This window comes from Urocitellus parryii, chromosome 1 (genome assembly GCF_045843805.1).
Source record: "Urocitellus parryii isolate mUroPar1 chromosome 1, mUroPar1.hap1, whole genome shotgun sequence".
Taxonomy (NCBI): domain Eukaryota; kingdom Metazoa; phylum Chordata; class Mammalia; order Rodentia; family Sciuridae; genus Urocitellus; species Urocitellus parryii.
Window position 1 is genome coordinate 93,466,554 of NC_135531.1, and position 18,958 is coordinate 93,485,511.

Sequence of the window (18,958 nt, forward strand, 5' to 3'; positions counted from 1 at the left end):
TCATGCAACATTCTTCAAATCGGAGGAAAAAAAGGTATTCTGTAGTAGCATTTAGTGGGATCCAGGCAGTGTCTTCAAGGTATATGATAAAACAGAAGACTAGTAATAAACAAACAAACAAACAAATAAATAAATAAGTAAAATTTAGAAAATTTTTAAGAATCAAATTCTTTAGCATTATACTTTTGTCTGGTGACTGTGTTTAATTTTTATGCAAGTATATGAGAATTTGAGAGAGGATTGTTTTGATGGAAAGGAGTTTAGACAGTTTCTGTTCAGCAGATGAAAACATGGAACTGTTGTCTAAGGAAGCTGTAATTTTTTTTTTTGTTTAATTTTTTGTAGTTGTAGATGGACAGCATACCTTTATCTTATTTGTTTTATTTTTATGTGGTGCTGAGGATCAAACCCAGTGCTCTGCCGCTGAGCTACAGTCCCAGCCTGGAAGTTGTAGTGTTTTTAGAGCATCTAAATCTTAGAGGGCTACCTGGTATGTTTTTCTAATGTTTTGTCATAGGGTTGCTTGAGGGCTGTCAAGTAATAATTAGTAGGACAAGGCTTTTATTCACAATTCCTCTGCTTTTTAGGGGCATAGGAGGAAGGGAGGAGACGAGCAGAAGCCGATGCAGAGTTCTAGTAGACTGAGCAGTTAATGTCCAGCACTCAGAATCGTTAACACCCTTAAGCACCTACCCTACCCATTGCATCTCTAGAACTTTTTTGTGGGGTGACTGGAGGTGACTCCTATTCTTACCTGATACACAGCCTAGGTAGGTGTCATTTATAGTGGTTATAGGCAGTAGGCAAGAAGCCACGTCATGTCTTCACTCAGACGTGCACCATGTGCCAATTTCCCTTTGCCCTAAAGCACATGGGGGCCATAGTGGTCCTGTTGTGAAATGAGCTTGCTTTTGAGTAGGGGGGCTGCCCAATAGAGTCTGGCTTAAGGTAGGTGAACTTGATATGGTTCAGCTAAAGGTAAGGCTGCTTGATTTCTTGGAGTGGTTATTTCTCCTATGTTCTGGAGCCTTGAGGCCATTCAGTAGTATGAGAGGTTTTGTGAAATAGCTCCACTAATGATTTCCACAATCAAATTCCCTCTTAGAAGCCCAGAGGTCTAGATATTTACTGTAGTCCTGCCCACTCAAAACCCACCTAAGAGGAAGTTATTTGTGGAGTAGAACTGAGCATCCTCTATTATTTCTGGCTGCCCTCCCACCATGATTCCAGAAGTTCCTGCATACTTATCATAGATGATATCCTGATTTGTAGCTCAAAAGGTAAGACATTTTACTTAATTTTTGATTTTGTGTTTAATAGTGAAAAAGCAAAACTATAGATGGAAGCTTCTCTTTGGAGGGAGTGATTCAGTTATTGGTGAAGTTAGAGGATTTGATTTCTAACTCCCAGGCCCACCCACTAAATATATGACCTTGAATAGGCAAGTCACTCAGAACTTTGTGCCCCAGTTTCCTCATGGTGTTTTTGTTTGTTTGTTTGTTTGTTTTTTAATGTCTACACTATAGAGTAAAATGTCAAGCACTCAAAATAGTGCTTTGGTTAAAGTAAGTCCTCTACATAAAGCATGAAACAAGATTATCATAGGTGCATCTTCTGCACTGATAAAGTCATCCAGACCAGAGAATCTGAAGATAGGCCTTGTTTTTAGACGAGAGCTCTTACAGCCTTTCTGGAGAATGCCAGTTGGCATGGTTCCTGTAGGGTAATTAGGTACTGTTTGGTTACTTTAAAAATATATGTCTTTTAATTCAGTAGAACCTCATTGGCTCAAAATTTTCCTTAGGGTAAATGTCAGAAATGTTTGTCAAAATACCTGTATAAGACTTTTCCCCCCACCAAAATATCTAGGAAAAACTGGAAAAGTAAAATTATAGCCCCTCCATTTATTCCACAGGTGCTTATACAACTATTAGAATGGACAAGGTAGATCTATAGAGGCATACCTAAAAATGTTTCAAGTGATAAAGATATACTAGTGTCTTCTATGGCACTCCCTTGGTGTCCATTTACACATAGCTATACATATTTACATAGACAGTGGTGTGTGTATATATAATTTTTTTTTCCTATTAAAAGCACATCTACAGGGCTGGGGATGTGGCTCAAGCGGTAGCATGCTCTGGCATGCGTGGGGCGCTGGGTTTGATCCTCAACACAACATAAAAATAAAATATAGTGTCCACCTAAAACTAAAAAATAAATATTTTTTTAAAAAGCACATCTACAAATAAAGATTGTATTAAATAGTCTTTAAGGCGGGGTACAGATCGGTGTGTCTGTTCATAATGAACTGAATTTCCTGGGAAATTCAGTTAATGCTAGAGTGATATGAGATTACAGTTAGTGTGGGTACCTCTTAACTTCTTGCATTTGCACACAACTATTGGACTCTCGCTTATCCTTAGGGCTGTTAAGTATAGAGAGCAGGCTAGCACTGTATCCTGGGTATGTGGTAGCTCCGAGTAGGCTTCACCTTTCATAGAGCTGGGTCCTGGGTATGTGGTAGCCCCAAATAGGCTTCAGCTTGTCATGTTACTTTAGTCTGTTTTCTACAATAGAAGACTTAAAGGAAGTCTTGCTAAAGACTTGCTAAAAAATGGCATACCTTTCCCTGGTTTGAGGTCCCTGGAAGAAAGCCAGTATGAATTCAAGAAAATCCAAATTGATTTTTTAAAACATAGGTATTTAGATGAAGATTTGGTCCACTATGTTTAATGAATAAAAAGGATGTTATACTTCATTGATTCTAAAATATACCCTCCTGCAATAATCCCTATAGGTATTAACAATCTTGAAATGGGAATGAGTCTTAAAATCAATGATAGGAGAAAACTTTGATTTATGACCTTGTTAGCAGCATCTTTTCCTTTCCCTTGTATGATACAAGCTATATACATCAGTATTGTTCAGTAAAGGCAAAAGTTTTTAACTCAAGGCTTTGAAGTGTTGACAAGCTTACTACCAGTTTGTTTAAATTAGTAAGTAAAGAGTTTACAATTTAAAAATGTATGATAAGCTTTATTAAAACTGCAAAACACTGAAGAAAGAAATTGAAGAAGACCTTTGAAGATGGAAAGCCTCCCACATTCTTGGACAGGCAAAATTAATATTTTCAAAATGCCCATACTACCAATTTCTGCATTTCTTCACCTTTCTCATCCCTTTTCTCTCCCTCTCCATCTCCTATTCCACTTATCTTCCCTATCTTTATGATAGCTGACCCCTACCCCTCTTTCCCCCATCTTACTTTATTCTAGCTTCTGCATATGAGAAACTATTCAACCCTCGACTTTCTCTGATTCTGGCTTATTTCACTTCCTATGATGTTGCCCATAATTTCTTTCTTCTTTATGGCTGTGTAAACTCTGTTGTGTATATATACCACAGGTTAATCCATTCATCTATTGACAGATAAATTGTACTGCTATAAACATTGTTGTGACTGTATCACTATAATATAGTACGCTGATTTTAGTTCTTTCAGATAAATGCTGAGTAGTGGGATAGCTGGGTCATATGGTGGCTACATTCCTAAAAAAAAATTGAGGAATCTCCATACTGCTTTCTAGAACAGTTGTAATATTTTGCAGTCCCACCAAATGTATGAGTGTACCTTTCCCCCCACATCCTTGTCAGCATTTATTATCATTTGCATTCTTTTAAAAAAATTTATTAGTTGTAAGTAGGCCTTTATTTATTTTTATGTGGTGCTAAGAATCAAACCCAGTGCTTCACACATGCTAGGCAAGTGCTCTACAACTGAGCCATACCCTCAGCCCTCTGTATTCTTGATATTTGGCATCTGACTGGAGTGAGATGAAATTTCAATGTAGATTTGATTTGTATCTCCCTAATTGCTAGGGAAGTCAAACATTTTTTTCATATATTTCTTGGCCATTTGTATTTCTATTTTTAGAAGTGTCCGATTAGTTCTTTTGCCCATTTATTGATGGGATTATTTGGGGGTTTTTAGTGTTAAGCTTGAGTTCTTTAGGTATTCTAGATATTAATTTCCTGTCAGAGGAGTAGCTGGGAAAGATTTTCTCCCATTCTATAGGCTCTTTCTTCACACCTTCAATCATTTTCTTTGCTGTGCAGAAGCTTTTAAATGTGGCGCTATCCCACTTATTGATTCTCCGTTTTATTTCTTGAGCTTTAGGGATCTTGTTATGGAAGTCAGTGCCTGCACTAACGTGATGATGGAGTGTTGGCCCTGTTTTCTTTTAGAAGTTGCAAATTTTCTAGTCTATTCCTAAATCTTTGATCCATTTTGATTTGATTTTTGTTCAGGTAAGATGTAGGAACTAGTTTTATTCTTCTACATATGGATATTCAGTTTTCTCAGTAACATTTGTTAAAAAGGCCGTCTTTTCTCCAACATATATTTTGGGCACCTTTGTCAAATATATGTCTTTATCTGTATGTGTTTATTTCTGTGTCTTCTGTTTTACTCCATTTGTCTGAATGTCTAGGTTGTGTGTGTTTTTTTGTTTGTTTTTTGTTTTTGGTACCAGGGACTGAACTCAGGGCCTTGTGCATGCAAGGCAAGCACGCTCCCAACTGAGCTATACCCCCAGCCCTCTAGCATCAATCTTCATGCTCACAATTGCTTTGTCTATTGTAGCTCTTTTATTCTTCTAAATGAATTTTTGGATTGTTTTTCTAGTTCTGTGAAGAATGTCATATATTGATGAGGATTGCATCAAATCTGTTATAGTGCTTTTGGTAGTATGGGCATTTTGAAAATATTAATTTTGCCTGTCCAAGAATGTGGGAGGCTTCCCATCTTCAAAGGTCTTCTTCAATTTCTTTCTTCAGTGTTTTATAGTTTTAAAGTAGACATCTTTCACATCCATGTATTTTATTTTTTATGTTATTGTGAATGGGATACTTTTCCTGATTGCTTTCTCAGCAAGATTGCTAGTAGGGTATAGGAAAGCTACTGATTTATAAATGTTACTCTTTTACCCTTCTACTTTGCTGAATTTATTTATCAGCTCTTTTGGTGGCCAAGTGTGGTGGTACATACCTGTAATTCCAGTAGCTTGGGAGGCTAAGGTAAAGAGATTGCAAATTCAAAGCCAGCCTCAGCAATTTAGTGAGGCACTAAGCAACTCAGTGAGACCCATCTCTAAATAAAATACAAAAAAGGGCTGGGGATGTGGCTCAGTGGTTGAACGCCCCTGGGTTCAATCCCCAGTACCAAAAAAAATCTGATGGGGTTTTTTTTGGTCTTCTAGTTATAGGATCATGTCATTAGCAAACAGTTCATTTGACTCCTTTTACTACTTGTATTCTTTTCATTTCTTTTCCTTGCCTGATTGCTCTGGATAGTTTCAAGGACAATTTTGAGTAGAAGTAGTCAGAATAGACATCCTTGTCTTGTTCCTGATTTTGGAGGAAATGCTTTCATTTTTTCTCCATTCATTATGATGCTGGCTTTGAGTTTGTCTTCTATCGCTTTTATATAGAGGTAAGTTCCTTCTATTCCTAGTTCCTTTAGCACTTTTAACATGATGGGAGATGGATTTTTAAAAAGGCCTTTTCTGCATCTATTGAGATGATCACCTGATTCTTGTCCTTATTTCTATTTATGTAGTGAATTACATTTATTGATTTGCATATGTTGAGTTGTACTTGCACAATGGCATGTAGCCCATATGATCTTGGCATAGTATCCTCTTGATGTGTTTTTGAATGTGGTTTCCTAATACTTTGTGAGTTTTGTATCTATGTTCATCAGGGATATTGGTCTATAGTTTCCTTTCCTTGATGTATCTTTGTTTTGGTGTCAGGGTTATACAGGCTTCATAGGGTGCATTTGGGGAGTGTTCCCTCCCCTTCAGTCTCATGGAATAATTTGAAGAAGGTTGGTATTAGTTTTTCATTAAAGACCCAGACTCTCCTGAAACTCTATCTGGTCCTGTGCTTTTCTTTGTTGGAAGACTTTTAATTGCTCTTTCAGTTTTATTGCTTGACACCATTTGACCCAGCCATCTCTTTCCTGGGTCTATACCCAAAGGACTTAAAACAGCATACTACAGAGACACAGCCACATCAATGTTTATAGCAGCCCAATTCACAATAGCTAAACCGTGGAACCAACGTAGATGCCCTTCAATAGATGAATGGATTAAAAAAAGATGTGGCATATATACACAATGGAATATTACTCAGCAATAAAAGAGAATAAAATCATGGCATTTGCAGGTAAATGGATGAAGTTAGAGAAGATAATGTCAATCCCAAAAAACCAAATGCCAAATGTTTTCTTTGATATAAAGAGGCTGATTTATAGTGGGATAGGGAGCAGGAGCATGGTAGGAACATATGAACTCTAGGTAGGGCAGAAGGGTTGAAGGGGAAGGGAGGGGTCATGGGGTAATTAATGATGGTAGAATGTGATGATCATTTCTATCCAGGAAATGAAGATACGGATTGGTGTGAATATGCTATGTATACAACCAGAGATATGAAAATTTGTGCTCTGTATATGTAATAAAAATTGTAATGCATTCTGCTGTCATATAAATTTTAAAATTTTATTGCTTGATACTGGTCTGTTTAAATTTTCTATATCTTCCTGGTTCAATTTGGGCAGGTCATATGTGCGTAGAAATTTGTTTCTTCTGGATTTTCCATTTAGAGCATAAAGTTTCAGAATAGTTTCTAATAATCCTCTGGATTTCAGAAGTATCCATGTCGGTATCTCCTTTTTCATTTCTAGTTTTGGTAATTTGGGTATTTCATTTGATTAGTTAGGGTTTATCAATCTTGCTTATCTTTTCAAAGAACCAACTCTTTATTACATTAATCTTTTGTATTTTTTTTTCCTTCTCAGTTTCATTAATTTTGGCTCTGATCTTACTTATTTTCTGTCTTCTACTGATTTTGTCATTAGTTTGTTATTCCTTTTTAAAACCTTAAGGTATAGCATTGGGTTATTTATTTGGGATCTTTTCTATTTTTTTTTTTTTAACATAGGCACTCAATGCTATACACTTTTTTCTTAACACTGCCTTCATGTTGTTCCAGAGATTTTGTTATTTTGTATTTCTGTTCTCATTTATTTCCAAGAATTTTTTTATTTCTTCTATGAGCCATTCCTCATTTAAAAGTATTATTTAATCTCCATATGTTTATGTGGTTTCTATAATTTTTCTTATTGTTGATTTTTCATTCCATTATGATCTGATAGAATGTGCTAGATTATATCGTTTTGTTTTTTTTTTTTGTTTTTTTTTGTTATGCTTTGTTTTGTTTTGCTAAGACTTACATTTTGATCAAGCATATGTTCTATTTTGGAAAAGGTTCCATGAGCTGCTGAGAAGAAAGTGAATTCAGCTGTTTTCAGGTGAAATGGTCTGTAGATATCTGTAGATCCATTTAATTTATAGTATCATTTAGGTCAGAAATTTGATTTTGTTTAGATGACCTGTCCATTGGTGAAAGGACTGTGTTGAAATCTCACAGTATTATTGTATTGGGGTCTCTCTGGGATTTACTGTCAAGAAGTTTTTGTTCATTTGTTTACATAATTAGGTGCACTAACATTTGGGGCATACATGCTTACTACCCTTAAATCTTCTGGTTGGAGTGTTCCCTTTATCTATAGTGGTGATTTTCTTTCTGTCTTCTGATTAATTTTTGCTTAAAATCTGCTTTGTTAGATATGAGAGAGAATAGCTAATCCTGCTTGTTTTCAGACTCAATTTGCTTGGAATCCCTCCCCCATTCTTTTACATTCTGTCTGTGTATATCTTTGCCTCTTGTAAACAGCATATAGTTGGGTCTTATTTTTTAATCCATTCAGCCCCTTTAACTGGGGAGTTGAGACCATTTACATTCAGTGTTTTTATAGATAGTTGTTTTGTTATTTTATGCCATTTTGGTTTGTTTGCCACATTTAATTCAGTCTTTATTTTCATTTAGTTAGCTTCTCTTTTAGTGAACATCACCTATGTGGGAGCTTTGGGGTTTATTTTTGAGTTCCACATGTAGTATATCTTTGTCGTGGAAAGTTTTTATTTCTGCATGAAATTTGAAAGATAGCTTTGCTTGGGTGTAGGGATCTTGGATAGCAGTTGTTTTCTTGTGGAGCTTGAAATATCTCATTCTAAGCCCTCCTTGATTCTAGGGTCTGAATTGAGAAGTCAGAAGTGAGCCTCATTGGTTTGCCTTTAAATATGACCTGACTTTTTTTCTTCTAGCTTTTAATATTCTTATTCTCTGTTAGGCATTTTGATTATGATGTGTCTTGGAGAGGTTCTTTTTTGATCTTGTCTTGTTGAGGTTCTATTATAAGCATCTTATATGTGGATGTCTATCTCATTTCTGAAGTTAGGAAAATTTTCTGCTGCTAGTTCACTAAGAGGTTCTCAATATCATTAGCCTGTATCTACATGTTCTCTTCTGTCCCAGTGAATTTCAGGTTTGTTATATTGAATTTTCCCAGTTGTATATTTTTATATTCTTATATCCTATGTTGAAAATCTGAAATTGTCTTCTAGACAGCCTAATCTGTTTAGTGACACTTCCAAGTGATAATTTAATTCATGTGTCTCTATCATTTCCAGGATTTTGATTGGTTTCTTTTCAGTATCTCCATTTCCTTCTTGAAATGTGCTTTCACCTCCTGTATTTGCTCTTAACTTTTTCCCTAGATCTTTTTAGTTTATCATTTTATAGCCTGTCTCTGGGATTTCATTCACTTCCACATATATCAGTTCCTTTGGGGAATTGTGAATTTTGGAGAGATGTTTGCCTGTTTCTTCATGACTTGTGTATCAGTTGAGATAATTTCCTCTTTCTTTTTATGCATTTGTCCTTTGGTATGTAGTTTTTTTGTTCGTTTGTTTTTTTTTTTTTTTTGTGGTGGTGGTTGTTTTGTTCTATTAACAAATGAGTTGATATCTAGGAGTAGAACCTGAGGTCTCTCTCTAGTTGTTCCTATTTGGGGCCTGGACATTGCTTTTTTTGTCTCCCTTATTCTCTGTGTTGAGATAGTGTTGAGGCTCTAGCAGGGCTAGCTCATATATCGAGTGAGGTTTGCTGTTTTGTGGTTGATATGTTGAGTGTTGCTCAGCAGCAGGATCTCCAATCTGTGAACTTGAAGTATCCTAATCACTTCCCAGCCCCTCTTAGAGAAAGGGGGAGCAAGTTATAGCATTAATGTTAGCAATCATTGTTGAGCCTTAAAATAAATGTCCTGTGTCTACTTTGACATCTATAACATGTATTAGCTAGCACCTGTAGAGGAATGGTGGGGTCAGCATTTAACATCAGCACCAATAATAAGTAACCATGAACTAGATCAGACATTAAATAGCAGATGTCTACTACCTCATCCACTGTATTAATAATCACAAAAACACGAATGGGGTAGGAATTACATAAACTGTGAAATTCCATCAGCTAGTGGGATACAGGTTCTTAAGAGAAAAATAGAGTAGGATGGCAAGAGAAATTTTGGATATATTTAAAAGTGAACAGAGGAAAAGCAGGTAGCAGACGACAGATATAAAGAAGGAGTAGTACATAACTAAAAGTAATAAAGCAGAGGAAGAGGGAACCGGACAGTTTGGCTATTAGTTGGGGAAGAGAGTGAAGAAAGCTTAATAAAAAGAACAAAAAACAAGGTATAAGCAATCAAAAATAAGATCAAAACAAATCATACCCATGTAAAATTTTATCCCCAACCAAAGCCTTATTCTAAAGCTAAATAATAAATGAAGAAAGCAGTTAAGATGAAAGAAAAATTTTATACACACATACATATATAATCAGCACAGCAGGAACACACAATCATATAGACTGGAAAAAAGTAAAAAAAAAATTAAAAAAGGGGAAATAAGGAAAAAAATTTAATGAGAAATAAACGTTTTTTTTCCACTGCAGTGGTTTAAACTGTTGGCAGGAATGGATGTTCATTATTTATACTGTTGTGTATTTTTCAGTTTTGGGGATCTGTGACCCTTATGTCAAGGGCTGGGGTTGTTAAGTCCCCCTTCTTTTTTGTTTCTTGTCAAGCTGCCAGCTGTGAATGGCCAGGAGCTAAAGTTAGTTTTAGTAATTCTCAGCTTCTGGTCTCAGTGTAGGATGGGATAAACATGGGACTGCTGACAAATGATGTACTTCCATAGTGGGGCTAGTACAGAGGTATAAATTAGAAGAGGAGTATCTGAGATTTCACCACATACCCTGTTGCTGGGCAGATGCCAATCTGCTGGGCACCTGTGGCCTCCTGAAATTCTACTTTTAGGGTGAGGAGTCAGAACCTCCCAAGGCCTGACATATTCACTGCCATGGATGTGAATTATCCAGGATCAGACCTGGAATGCAGAGCTGACTGGTTACTGGCATCTTCCCAGGTACTTGCATTGGGCACCAATAACCAAAGAAGCTTGGTCTCCTCAGTATCCCAGCCTGAATTGCCTTACACAAAATTCTCATTGTGCCTGTTTCAATGATGCTGGTCCAGGTACGCTCTGAATCCCACAGTGGGCAACTGCTGGGTCAAGCTGGCAACATCTTTTATGAGTTCCTAATCTCCCACCTCTGCTCACTGCTATGTGGCCACTTAAAAATGGTTCCCACCAGACTCTACACCCAGTAGCCAAGTGATTTTGGTTGTTTTTCTCTCACCCCATTGTCTCTGGGTTTGGTTAAGATCAGCCTGCTTCTCTATTCTACAAGTTCCCCCAAGCCAATGTTATTCACCATGCTTTCCCTGTCTGATTTCGTTACTGTCCAGTGTTGAATTTCAGTGAATTCCCTTAGTCACCTACCTCACTAAAGTGGTATTACCACTGTTTAAATCATGAGCTGATGAACTGCTGGGGAGTGTACCCTTCTTCTAACTCACCATCTTTCTATCTGTCATGATTTTTTAAGAGGCTAAAATATGGTATGAACTGTATTGTGGTAATCTATCTTTCCCTTCTATAAGAATTCTGACTTTCCTAATGTTGTTGTTTTTTTTTTTTTTTTTAAACAACAGTCTTTCACATCATTGGTTATTTCTCATTGTGATTTTCATCTTGCTCCATCATACTTGCGGGTTCATAACAGAGATCCTTCCTGCAGTCTTATGGGAAATTGTGATAGGAAGGTTCTCGTGTCCCACGGGGCATTGTGCAGCCTATAGACTTGCAATGCAGTGGCTCTATTCTTTGTTAGGTTCCACTTGGTTCTGTCTCACCTTGAGATGAGAAGAAATTATGTGTACCATGAGAGGGTTCCTAAATACTTTATCAGCCTCCTCCAGAGGAAGCTTAAACCTGCTTTCCAGCACTTCTTTCTCAGGGCTATAATGGCTTCTGAATATGAGTAGCATCTCCTGGAGGGAGAGTGGAGACTGGATGGATAAAGCCTAACAGTCAACTCATGTCCTTCTGATTGAGATTTCAGAATGTGTGGTCAGTGAAATTAGTAAAGGAAGAGGAGTTCTTAAAGTTTCTGTGATAAGAATTTTCTGCATGGCTTATAAAACTATAGTGCCTAAAAGATGGGCATTTCTTCTTTAAAAACCTGGAATGAAGAATGTTATTCTTGGTAGTGACCACAGGTTAAGTTTCTGTGGAACAGTTGATCTGGTACCCTCAGTGAAGTGGTGCACAAAGTATTTGACATTGTGGTTGGCACCAAGCACACAATCTGTAAATGACAGATACCAAGTTATAATGATTGTCTTCTATTGAAAGGCCCCCTTCCTCATTCAGCTTTTTGCTTGTTTCTCAGAGAATCACATTTTGGAAGATGTGAACAAATGTGTCATTGCTCTCCAAGAGAAAGATGTGGATGGTCTGGACCGCACAGCTGGTGCAATTCGAGGTCGGGCAGCCCGGGTCATTCATGTAGTCACTTCAGAGATGGACAACTATGAGCCAGGAGTCTACACAGAGAAAGTTCTGGAAGCCACCAAGCTGCTCTCCAATACAGGTGCCGGGACTCTCCCTCCATAGTGCTTCACACACGGCCTGGGTAGGGCAGGCTATCATTCTGTTAGCCTGGGCCCTGTAGTTAGGAAAAAGGAAGTGAAAACTTGGCTCTGGTCTTACAGGTTCTGGGTAGTATACCACACTTGTGGGAAGCTAGTCTGCCAAAGTCAGGCTTCACAGGAACATATCATGGGTGATCATGGATAAACAAGGAACAAATCCCAAACATACTATTTAAGATGAACTTCTGAGTTAAGTATCCCATTAATGAGTAAATACTAAATTAATGGTTTTATTTTTCTTATCCTTTTTTCCCCCCATCTTCTTGGTATTGGGACACTGAGGCCGTCTCAACCTCCTGAGTTGCTAGGGTTACAGACATGCACCACCATGCCCTATTCTTAAACACGGCCTCAAGTTAGTCTCACACTTCAAGTTCCCAAGCATCCAAACCCTATATTGCAGTTTGTTGAGAGACAAAGATGATTATATGAGTCTTTGTAAATACTGTACTTAATTTACCTTACCAATAAATACTGTTCACATGGGGAGAAGTACAGTCTCCTTATGAGCCTTGACTTTTCTGACTTGAGGATTCAGGGAAGGTTGGTAGGATGCTGTCTGCTCACTAGTGCAACCTGCCCTGTTTTTTTCTCTTCAGTCATGCCTCGTTTCACAGAGCAAGTGGAAGCAGCTGTAGAAGCCCTCAGCTCAGACCCTGCTCAGCCCATGGATGAGAATGAGTTTATTGATGCCTCTCGCCTGGTTTATGATGGTATCCGGGATATCAGGAAAGCAGTACTGATGATAAGGGTGAGTAACTGCATTCCAGACATTTTAACAGCCTCTCTCTTATCATATGCTAAACTTGAGCTATGCGTCATTCTGGAACTCAGCAGATGCAGTGGCAATATATTAAAACCATGAATCTAAAAGCTGTTAGAATGAGATATATTTAATTATGTTGTCTAAAATGACTGTTAAGGGGCTGGTGTTGTGGCTCAGCAGTAGAGCGCTCACCTAGCATGTGCAAGGCCCTGGGTTCGATCCTCAGCACCACATATAAAAAAAGGTGTTGTGTGCAACTACAACTAAAAAGTAAATAACATTTAAAAAGCAAATAAGTAAATAAAATGACTGTTAACTAACAGCCCAAATTTGGGCTGAGAAGGGGAGCTAGCATGAGTTGGCCTTGAAGACTTAATTTAGGGCAGATACTATAGTGTGTGGCTTTGGCTTTAATTGGAGGGGAAACTACAGAAATACAGATTCTTAAGTTAATTTTAGAGAAGGAAGTATTTCCTTAACATAGGCTAAAGTTATTGTTTACATTAAGTGTCCCTCCTGGAAGGGATATGCTAGACTTTTAGGCAGGATGCTAGAATCTTGGGGTATACTGCCTCCTTGTTTAACCAGTCTTCTCCAAGGAAACAGCAGTTCTCATTGCTGCAAGAAAGTCCTTGGCCTCTTCTGGGGCATAAACCAACCGGTTTTAGAAACTACCAACCCCACCCTAGTACACCCCTATGGTGCTGGGCCTAGCTGTCCTGGCTGTCTGTCCCACAGCAGTTGATTCCTTGCATGCTGCTGAGAGCATAAGCATGTTGCTCTGGAGTCTGAGGAGACAGGGTCTATTAACGTTCTTCTCCGGGCCAACTGGATGGCCCTTGCTGTAACTGCAGAGCAGGCATATGGAATATGGCATCTGCCTGCTGTACAGATGGTGCATTGATGGTGCTCATGCAGGCTCCAGGCTCATCTGGATGTATTGGTGGGGCCCCAGCTGATGGAGGCTTTGCTGTCTTTATTCCTGCTCTGTGCTAAGGAACCCACATTCAGCTAAAGCCTGGTATAGCTGTGTGTGAGGGTTCCAAGGTCGCGTATACCAGTGGTGATGTACATTTTGCCAAGGTTCTTTCCATATTAGCATACATCTAGAAATAGAATTTTAAAAGCCCTAATGGCAGGGCTAGAGTTGTGGCTCAGTGGTAGAGGGCTTGCCTAGCACGTGTGAGGCCCTGGGTTCGATCCTCAGTACCACATAAAGATAAACAAATAAAGACGTTGTGTCCATCTCCAACTTAAAAAAAAAAAAAAAAAAAAAAAAAAAAAAAAGCCCTAATGGCAGAGGTGTGACTGAATGTCTGAGGCTGAGCCAGAATGGGTTGAAGAGGGTTGACGCTGTGTTCATCTAAGAGATGCTTCAGGCCCTGTAGTGCTGTCTTGGTTGTGAGAAACCACTTCCTAAGAGCAGGCAGGAAGCTTGAGTTCTTCATCCAGTGAATTCCCTTGTCTCTCTTGATGCTGATTTCTTCTCTTAAAAATGGAGGTAATGGTGGCTTTGATGGTTTTACAGAGACAGTGTAATTGATGGGTTCCACAAGGGCCTGGCACCTAATGGCTGTTCTTACCATGTTGATAGCTATGCTGGGACTAAAGAATGACAAAGGTCTTAACAGAACTTCCTCTGGACAACAGCCATGTGAAGAGTGATAGAATATACAGGGAAGCCTTTCAGGACAAAAGTGAGGTAGCCAGGAGTGCTTACGCAAGGATGAGGAAAGAGGCTTCATTTGGAGACACTGTGATTTAGCTTCTCACTTGCTGTTCTGCTCTGCATCCCTATTTCTGTCTCATAATTCCCCTACTTCAACTTCACTTCCATAGCCATGCCTTAGCCACGTCACTACCAGTATCTACACCCCCTCCATTATCCCAGTTTCAGTGTTCAACCTACTCCTTCCAGTACTGTGACTCAGAACAGTCCTTTGAGTTCACCAATACTTTAGTTGGCACTCCCACTTGTTATTTGCATTCAACCCTCAGGTCCTTGGTTCATTCATTTATTAATTTTGAGTCTGGGTCATATCCATTTCCCCTCTTCCTTATTCATACTTTGCAAAATGTAGTCCTAGTGAAGTCCTGCACTCTCTTGCTGGGTATGGTACAGATCAGTACAGCCACCCTGACAGAGGTCACTGAAGCCATGACCACGTGTGGGCCCTTGGTGCCCAGTATCAGTTGTCCATCTCCCAATTCTAGCCTAGAGTCTATAGCTGTTTCATACTTCCTTGCTCTCCTCAGCCCTCCCACACCTGAGCCCCCATTTCCTAATGTGGCCTTTTTGCTGATTCCACTCAGGATAATGAGGCACTTGGAAGTCTTTCCCCTCTGCTTGTACCCCATGGCTTCCTTTTGGTACCACGGACATCCCTGATTATGCTCCTGGCTGAGGCCATCCCTGCAGCAGGCATGAGATTCCATGTTCATTACCTTACTTCATCTACTTTTTCTGTTGGTTATTCCATAGTAAGAGGGGAAAGAAATCTCTTGACCCTTTTCCTTCTCTTTGTTGGTTTGTCATCTCACTAACATTGATGGGGCTGTTGGGAAGTCCCTGGCCAACATTGAGAAGCTGACTCTCCAATGTGTAGCTTGTGTAGCTGACTTGCCCACTCCCTGAGCACTTGTTATGCCCAAGCTTCTTACCTTGATCACAACATCATCATCCACATTCAGGCCAAACCTTGGATTCTCCTTAAGTTCTCTCTGTTGCATACCTCTCATCTGGTCTTACTGGCTTTTCCTTCCTGATAGAGAATCTGAACAAGCCCCCAGCATCTGTCACCTGGTCCATCTGGAGATGCCTACAGTCTAATTGTCTGAGAGCAGCCAGGGTGATGCCTTCAAGCTTTGGTTAGATCATGTCATCCACTGCTTCAAACTCTCCAAAAGCTGCCATCACTCAATTCTTACACTGGCCTGTGAAGCCTTCTGGGATCTGATTCTGTTGCCTTTCCATCCTTGTGTCCTGTTGCTGTCCCCTTTACTCAGAGCAGTGAGCCAAGTCCCTCTTTTGTGGCCTCCTTGCTATTCATTTGCTTCCCCAGGCAAACACTCTTCCTCCATCTCCTTTCACCTTCCCACAGCACTGCCTTAGGAGACCTTTCCTGACTACCCTTCACTGCTCTATTTATTTATAACATTTGTATGTATTTCACTTATTAGTTTGTTGCCACTGTTCTCATTAGATTATGTAAAGAACAGGTATCTTTGTGTCATTTTGTATCTCTAAGGCCCAGAATAGGGCCTCAGATACTCAACCTCAATGGATATTTGAATATTAGAAAAGGAGTTACTGGCTTTCTTGGCAGGAGTAGTTCTTTGGTCTGTGATGGGTGGTTGGGGGAGGTTAGAGATGATGTTAGGAGACCCTGCTTTGAAAAGCCCCTGAATGCACAACACTAAAGATATTTGTGACCACAGCATTAAAATCACCAGTGGTGGCATCAAATTTTGTGCCATAAAATCAGCAGGACCCAAGGGTCTCAATGTTGATGTGCTCTCTGGTACCTTGTGTGACATATACCATTCTTACTTTGTCTTATTCAGGGAGGAGCCCAGCCTTTGCACATGTCAGAACCTTTGATGCTCTTGTTGGTTTCTGAGCACTTCTCACATGTTCTGCATTTGAACCTTACAACAAGCCCCTGCCCTGGGCTTGGGTGAGGGACAGGTGCAGATAAGGGCCTCACCTTGCTGCCCTCTTGTCACAGGCCAGCTGGCTAGGCTGAGAGCCAATCCCAGCTGTTCCACTTGCTGCCCCCTTTCTGATAACTCCTGGAAGACAACACTGTGTTTCAAGTAGCTAATCATGAGGCTGATAGTTTGTGTAAAATAAGACTTTATTTCATAATTCAAGCAAAGAGCTAAAACCAATAAGAGTCCATTTGGAATTTACTGAACCCTTACTTGCCTCTTTTCCTTTGATAAAAGTTTTTTAAAAAATCTACAAAACTTTAGAATACATTGCCTATTTTTACTCCTTAAAACAATCTTTCATTCCCTAAGAGAAAGTCCAGTATTAATTTTATGTTATTTTCTTTTTGTCAAAAAGTAGGAAAGTTCTATTAGTCTGATTAATACTGTAGAAAACACCCCTATTTTTAAGACCTTTTCCACCAACAATAGTTCTCACCTTTGTCTTCAGAAGCAGCTGTTGGAAAAATAACGTTTCAAATGAAAACCAGCTAGTTGTGCACTTCATAGTCCTAGCTGCTTGAGACGTTGAGGCAAAATGATCTCTTGAGCCCAGAAGTTTGAGACCAATCAGAGCAACATAGTGAGACCCTGTCTCAAAAACAGGGAGGGGAGCAAGCCAAATATCATACAAAGAAATTGTACATTTATATATAAATATATTTATATATAAATCTGTGTTACAAAGAATTAAGCCCTGCCCCCTGTAAAAGAAGCCTTTTTTAGGAAGTGCTGATGTGGGGCCCATACATGAATGATGAGTGATTTTAATTACCTGTTAGTGTTTGGAAATCTGCACCTTAAATCCCAGAATTCTGGGTCCTTCATGCTTTTGGCCAAGAAATACAGTGTTGTTGGAGGCCCAGGGTTGTGTCTGACTCACGATCTCTGTCTTGGTGGCAGACCCCTGAGGAGTTGGATGACTCTGACTTTGAGACAGAAGATTTTGATGTCAGAAGCAGGACGAGCGTCCAGACAGAAGATGACCAGCTGATAGCTGGCCAAAGTGCACGGGTAAGGAAGTGCTCCTTGGGGCATTTTAACTTGTTCTGCAGACCTTTCCTGTCCCTTTCAAGCCTTGCCTTTTTCTCTTCCAGGAAAACACTCTCAGTATTTTTCTCTAACAGTAGGACTGAAGTTAAACCTAAGTTGTGGCACCTGCTGTTTAACTGGAAGCAGAGCCGGAACATGGGCCTCCTCCTCAGCTGTGCCCTAGGGTTCTGGTTTATGATAAATCCCTGGGTCAGAAACGGCTTAGGATCTAGTCAATGCAACATTTGTTAAAAGGATTGTGAAATGTGAAAAAGATTGCTGCCTTTGCCCAGCTCACTGATACCATGGATATGAGCTATTTTAATTATTCATGAGTTTAAAAAAATAACAGTGGTACATTCAAGAAAACCAGTCAGTCATTGCATTCAAGTCATTAAATCTTCAATCAATAGCATTTGCTTTTGGAAGGACACCAAGAAATATTTCTATGGAGAATTTTTTTTTTTTTTTAACTCCTTGGAAATCCATCTTGAGCAGTGACCATGTCACTGTTTTAAGTCCTGCTCAGGCACGAACACTTCAGGAAACGAAGAGGCAGAGCCTTGGCCCTGGGCCTGTGGCCTTGAGGGCTCCAGGTGCTGCTTTAACATGGTTTAAGTGGCTGTCAGATAGCCGCTTAATGTATGTTCCACTAGAATGTATGTTCCTCAGCAAATTCTTCTCTGCCTTTCTCTTCAAAATTAACATCCTAAAGCTACTTCTGATATACTTTGAAAACTTGGACATGTCCATTCAGAGCCCGAAGGCTCTGAATGAGCTCCACACCTTCTTTATCGCCTCCTCTCATTTTCTGGGAGGCAGAAGATAAAACTTTTAAAGAATTAAACCAAATTTAAACCAGTTTCTGTTCCTACATAGATGTGATTGTGAAAGTTCCACACTAGCTTCTACCCCTCTCATGCTCTTTTCCTGCACACTAAATCTTGCTCTTGAAAGTGGTTTGGAAATTTAGGCTGCCATAAATGTCAGTAAAAAATGAGAAGAAATAGCCCTTCAGGAAAAATGAACCCTATTAAAGCATTATCCAACCTATGTCATACACTGCCTGTTGGAGATATTCTTGGCTAATGCACTGTGAGAACTTCACACTCTTTACATAAGAGCTTTCTGTACTTCTGATTGTAGGCAATCATGGCTCAGCTTCCCCAGGAGCAAAAAGCAAAGATTGCGGAACAGGTGGCCAGTTTCCAGGAAGAAAAAAGTAAGCTGGATGCAGAAGTGTCTAAATGGGATGACAGTGGCAACGACATCATCGTGCTGGCCAAGCAGATGTGTATGATTATGATGGAGATGACTGACTTTACCCGGTGAGCAGCACCCCACCCTGGCGGGCTGATAGGAGACAGGACAGTTTTCTTCCCCACAGGCCAGGTTGCTTTGTAAGACATCTTCTGTTCTGTTCATCT

At 39.4% G+C, this 18,958-nt stretch overlaps 1 protein-coding gene across 4 annotated transcripts in view; it reads left to right on the forward strand.

Annotated features, from left to right (window-relative positions):
• Window positions 1-18,958, forward strand: part of Ctnna1 (catenin alpha 1) — a 184,932-nt gene that overhangs the window by 154,992 nt on the left and 10,982 nt on the right. For all 4 annotated transcript variants that reach the window (XM_077800731.1, XM_077800740.1, XM_077800734.1 and 1 more), the window contains exons 12-15: window positions 11,761-11,961; window positions 12,622-12,773; window positions 17,403-17,513; window positions 18,678-18,859. In XM_077800731.1, coding sequence (XP_077656857.1) covers window positions 11,761-11,961; window positions 12,622-12,773; window positions 17,403-17,513; window positions 18,678-18,859 — 646 coding nt within the window. The remainder of the gene's footprint in view (window positions 1-11,760; window positions 11,962-12,621; window positions 12,774-17,402; window positions 17,514-18,677; window positions 18,860-18,958) is intronic.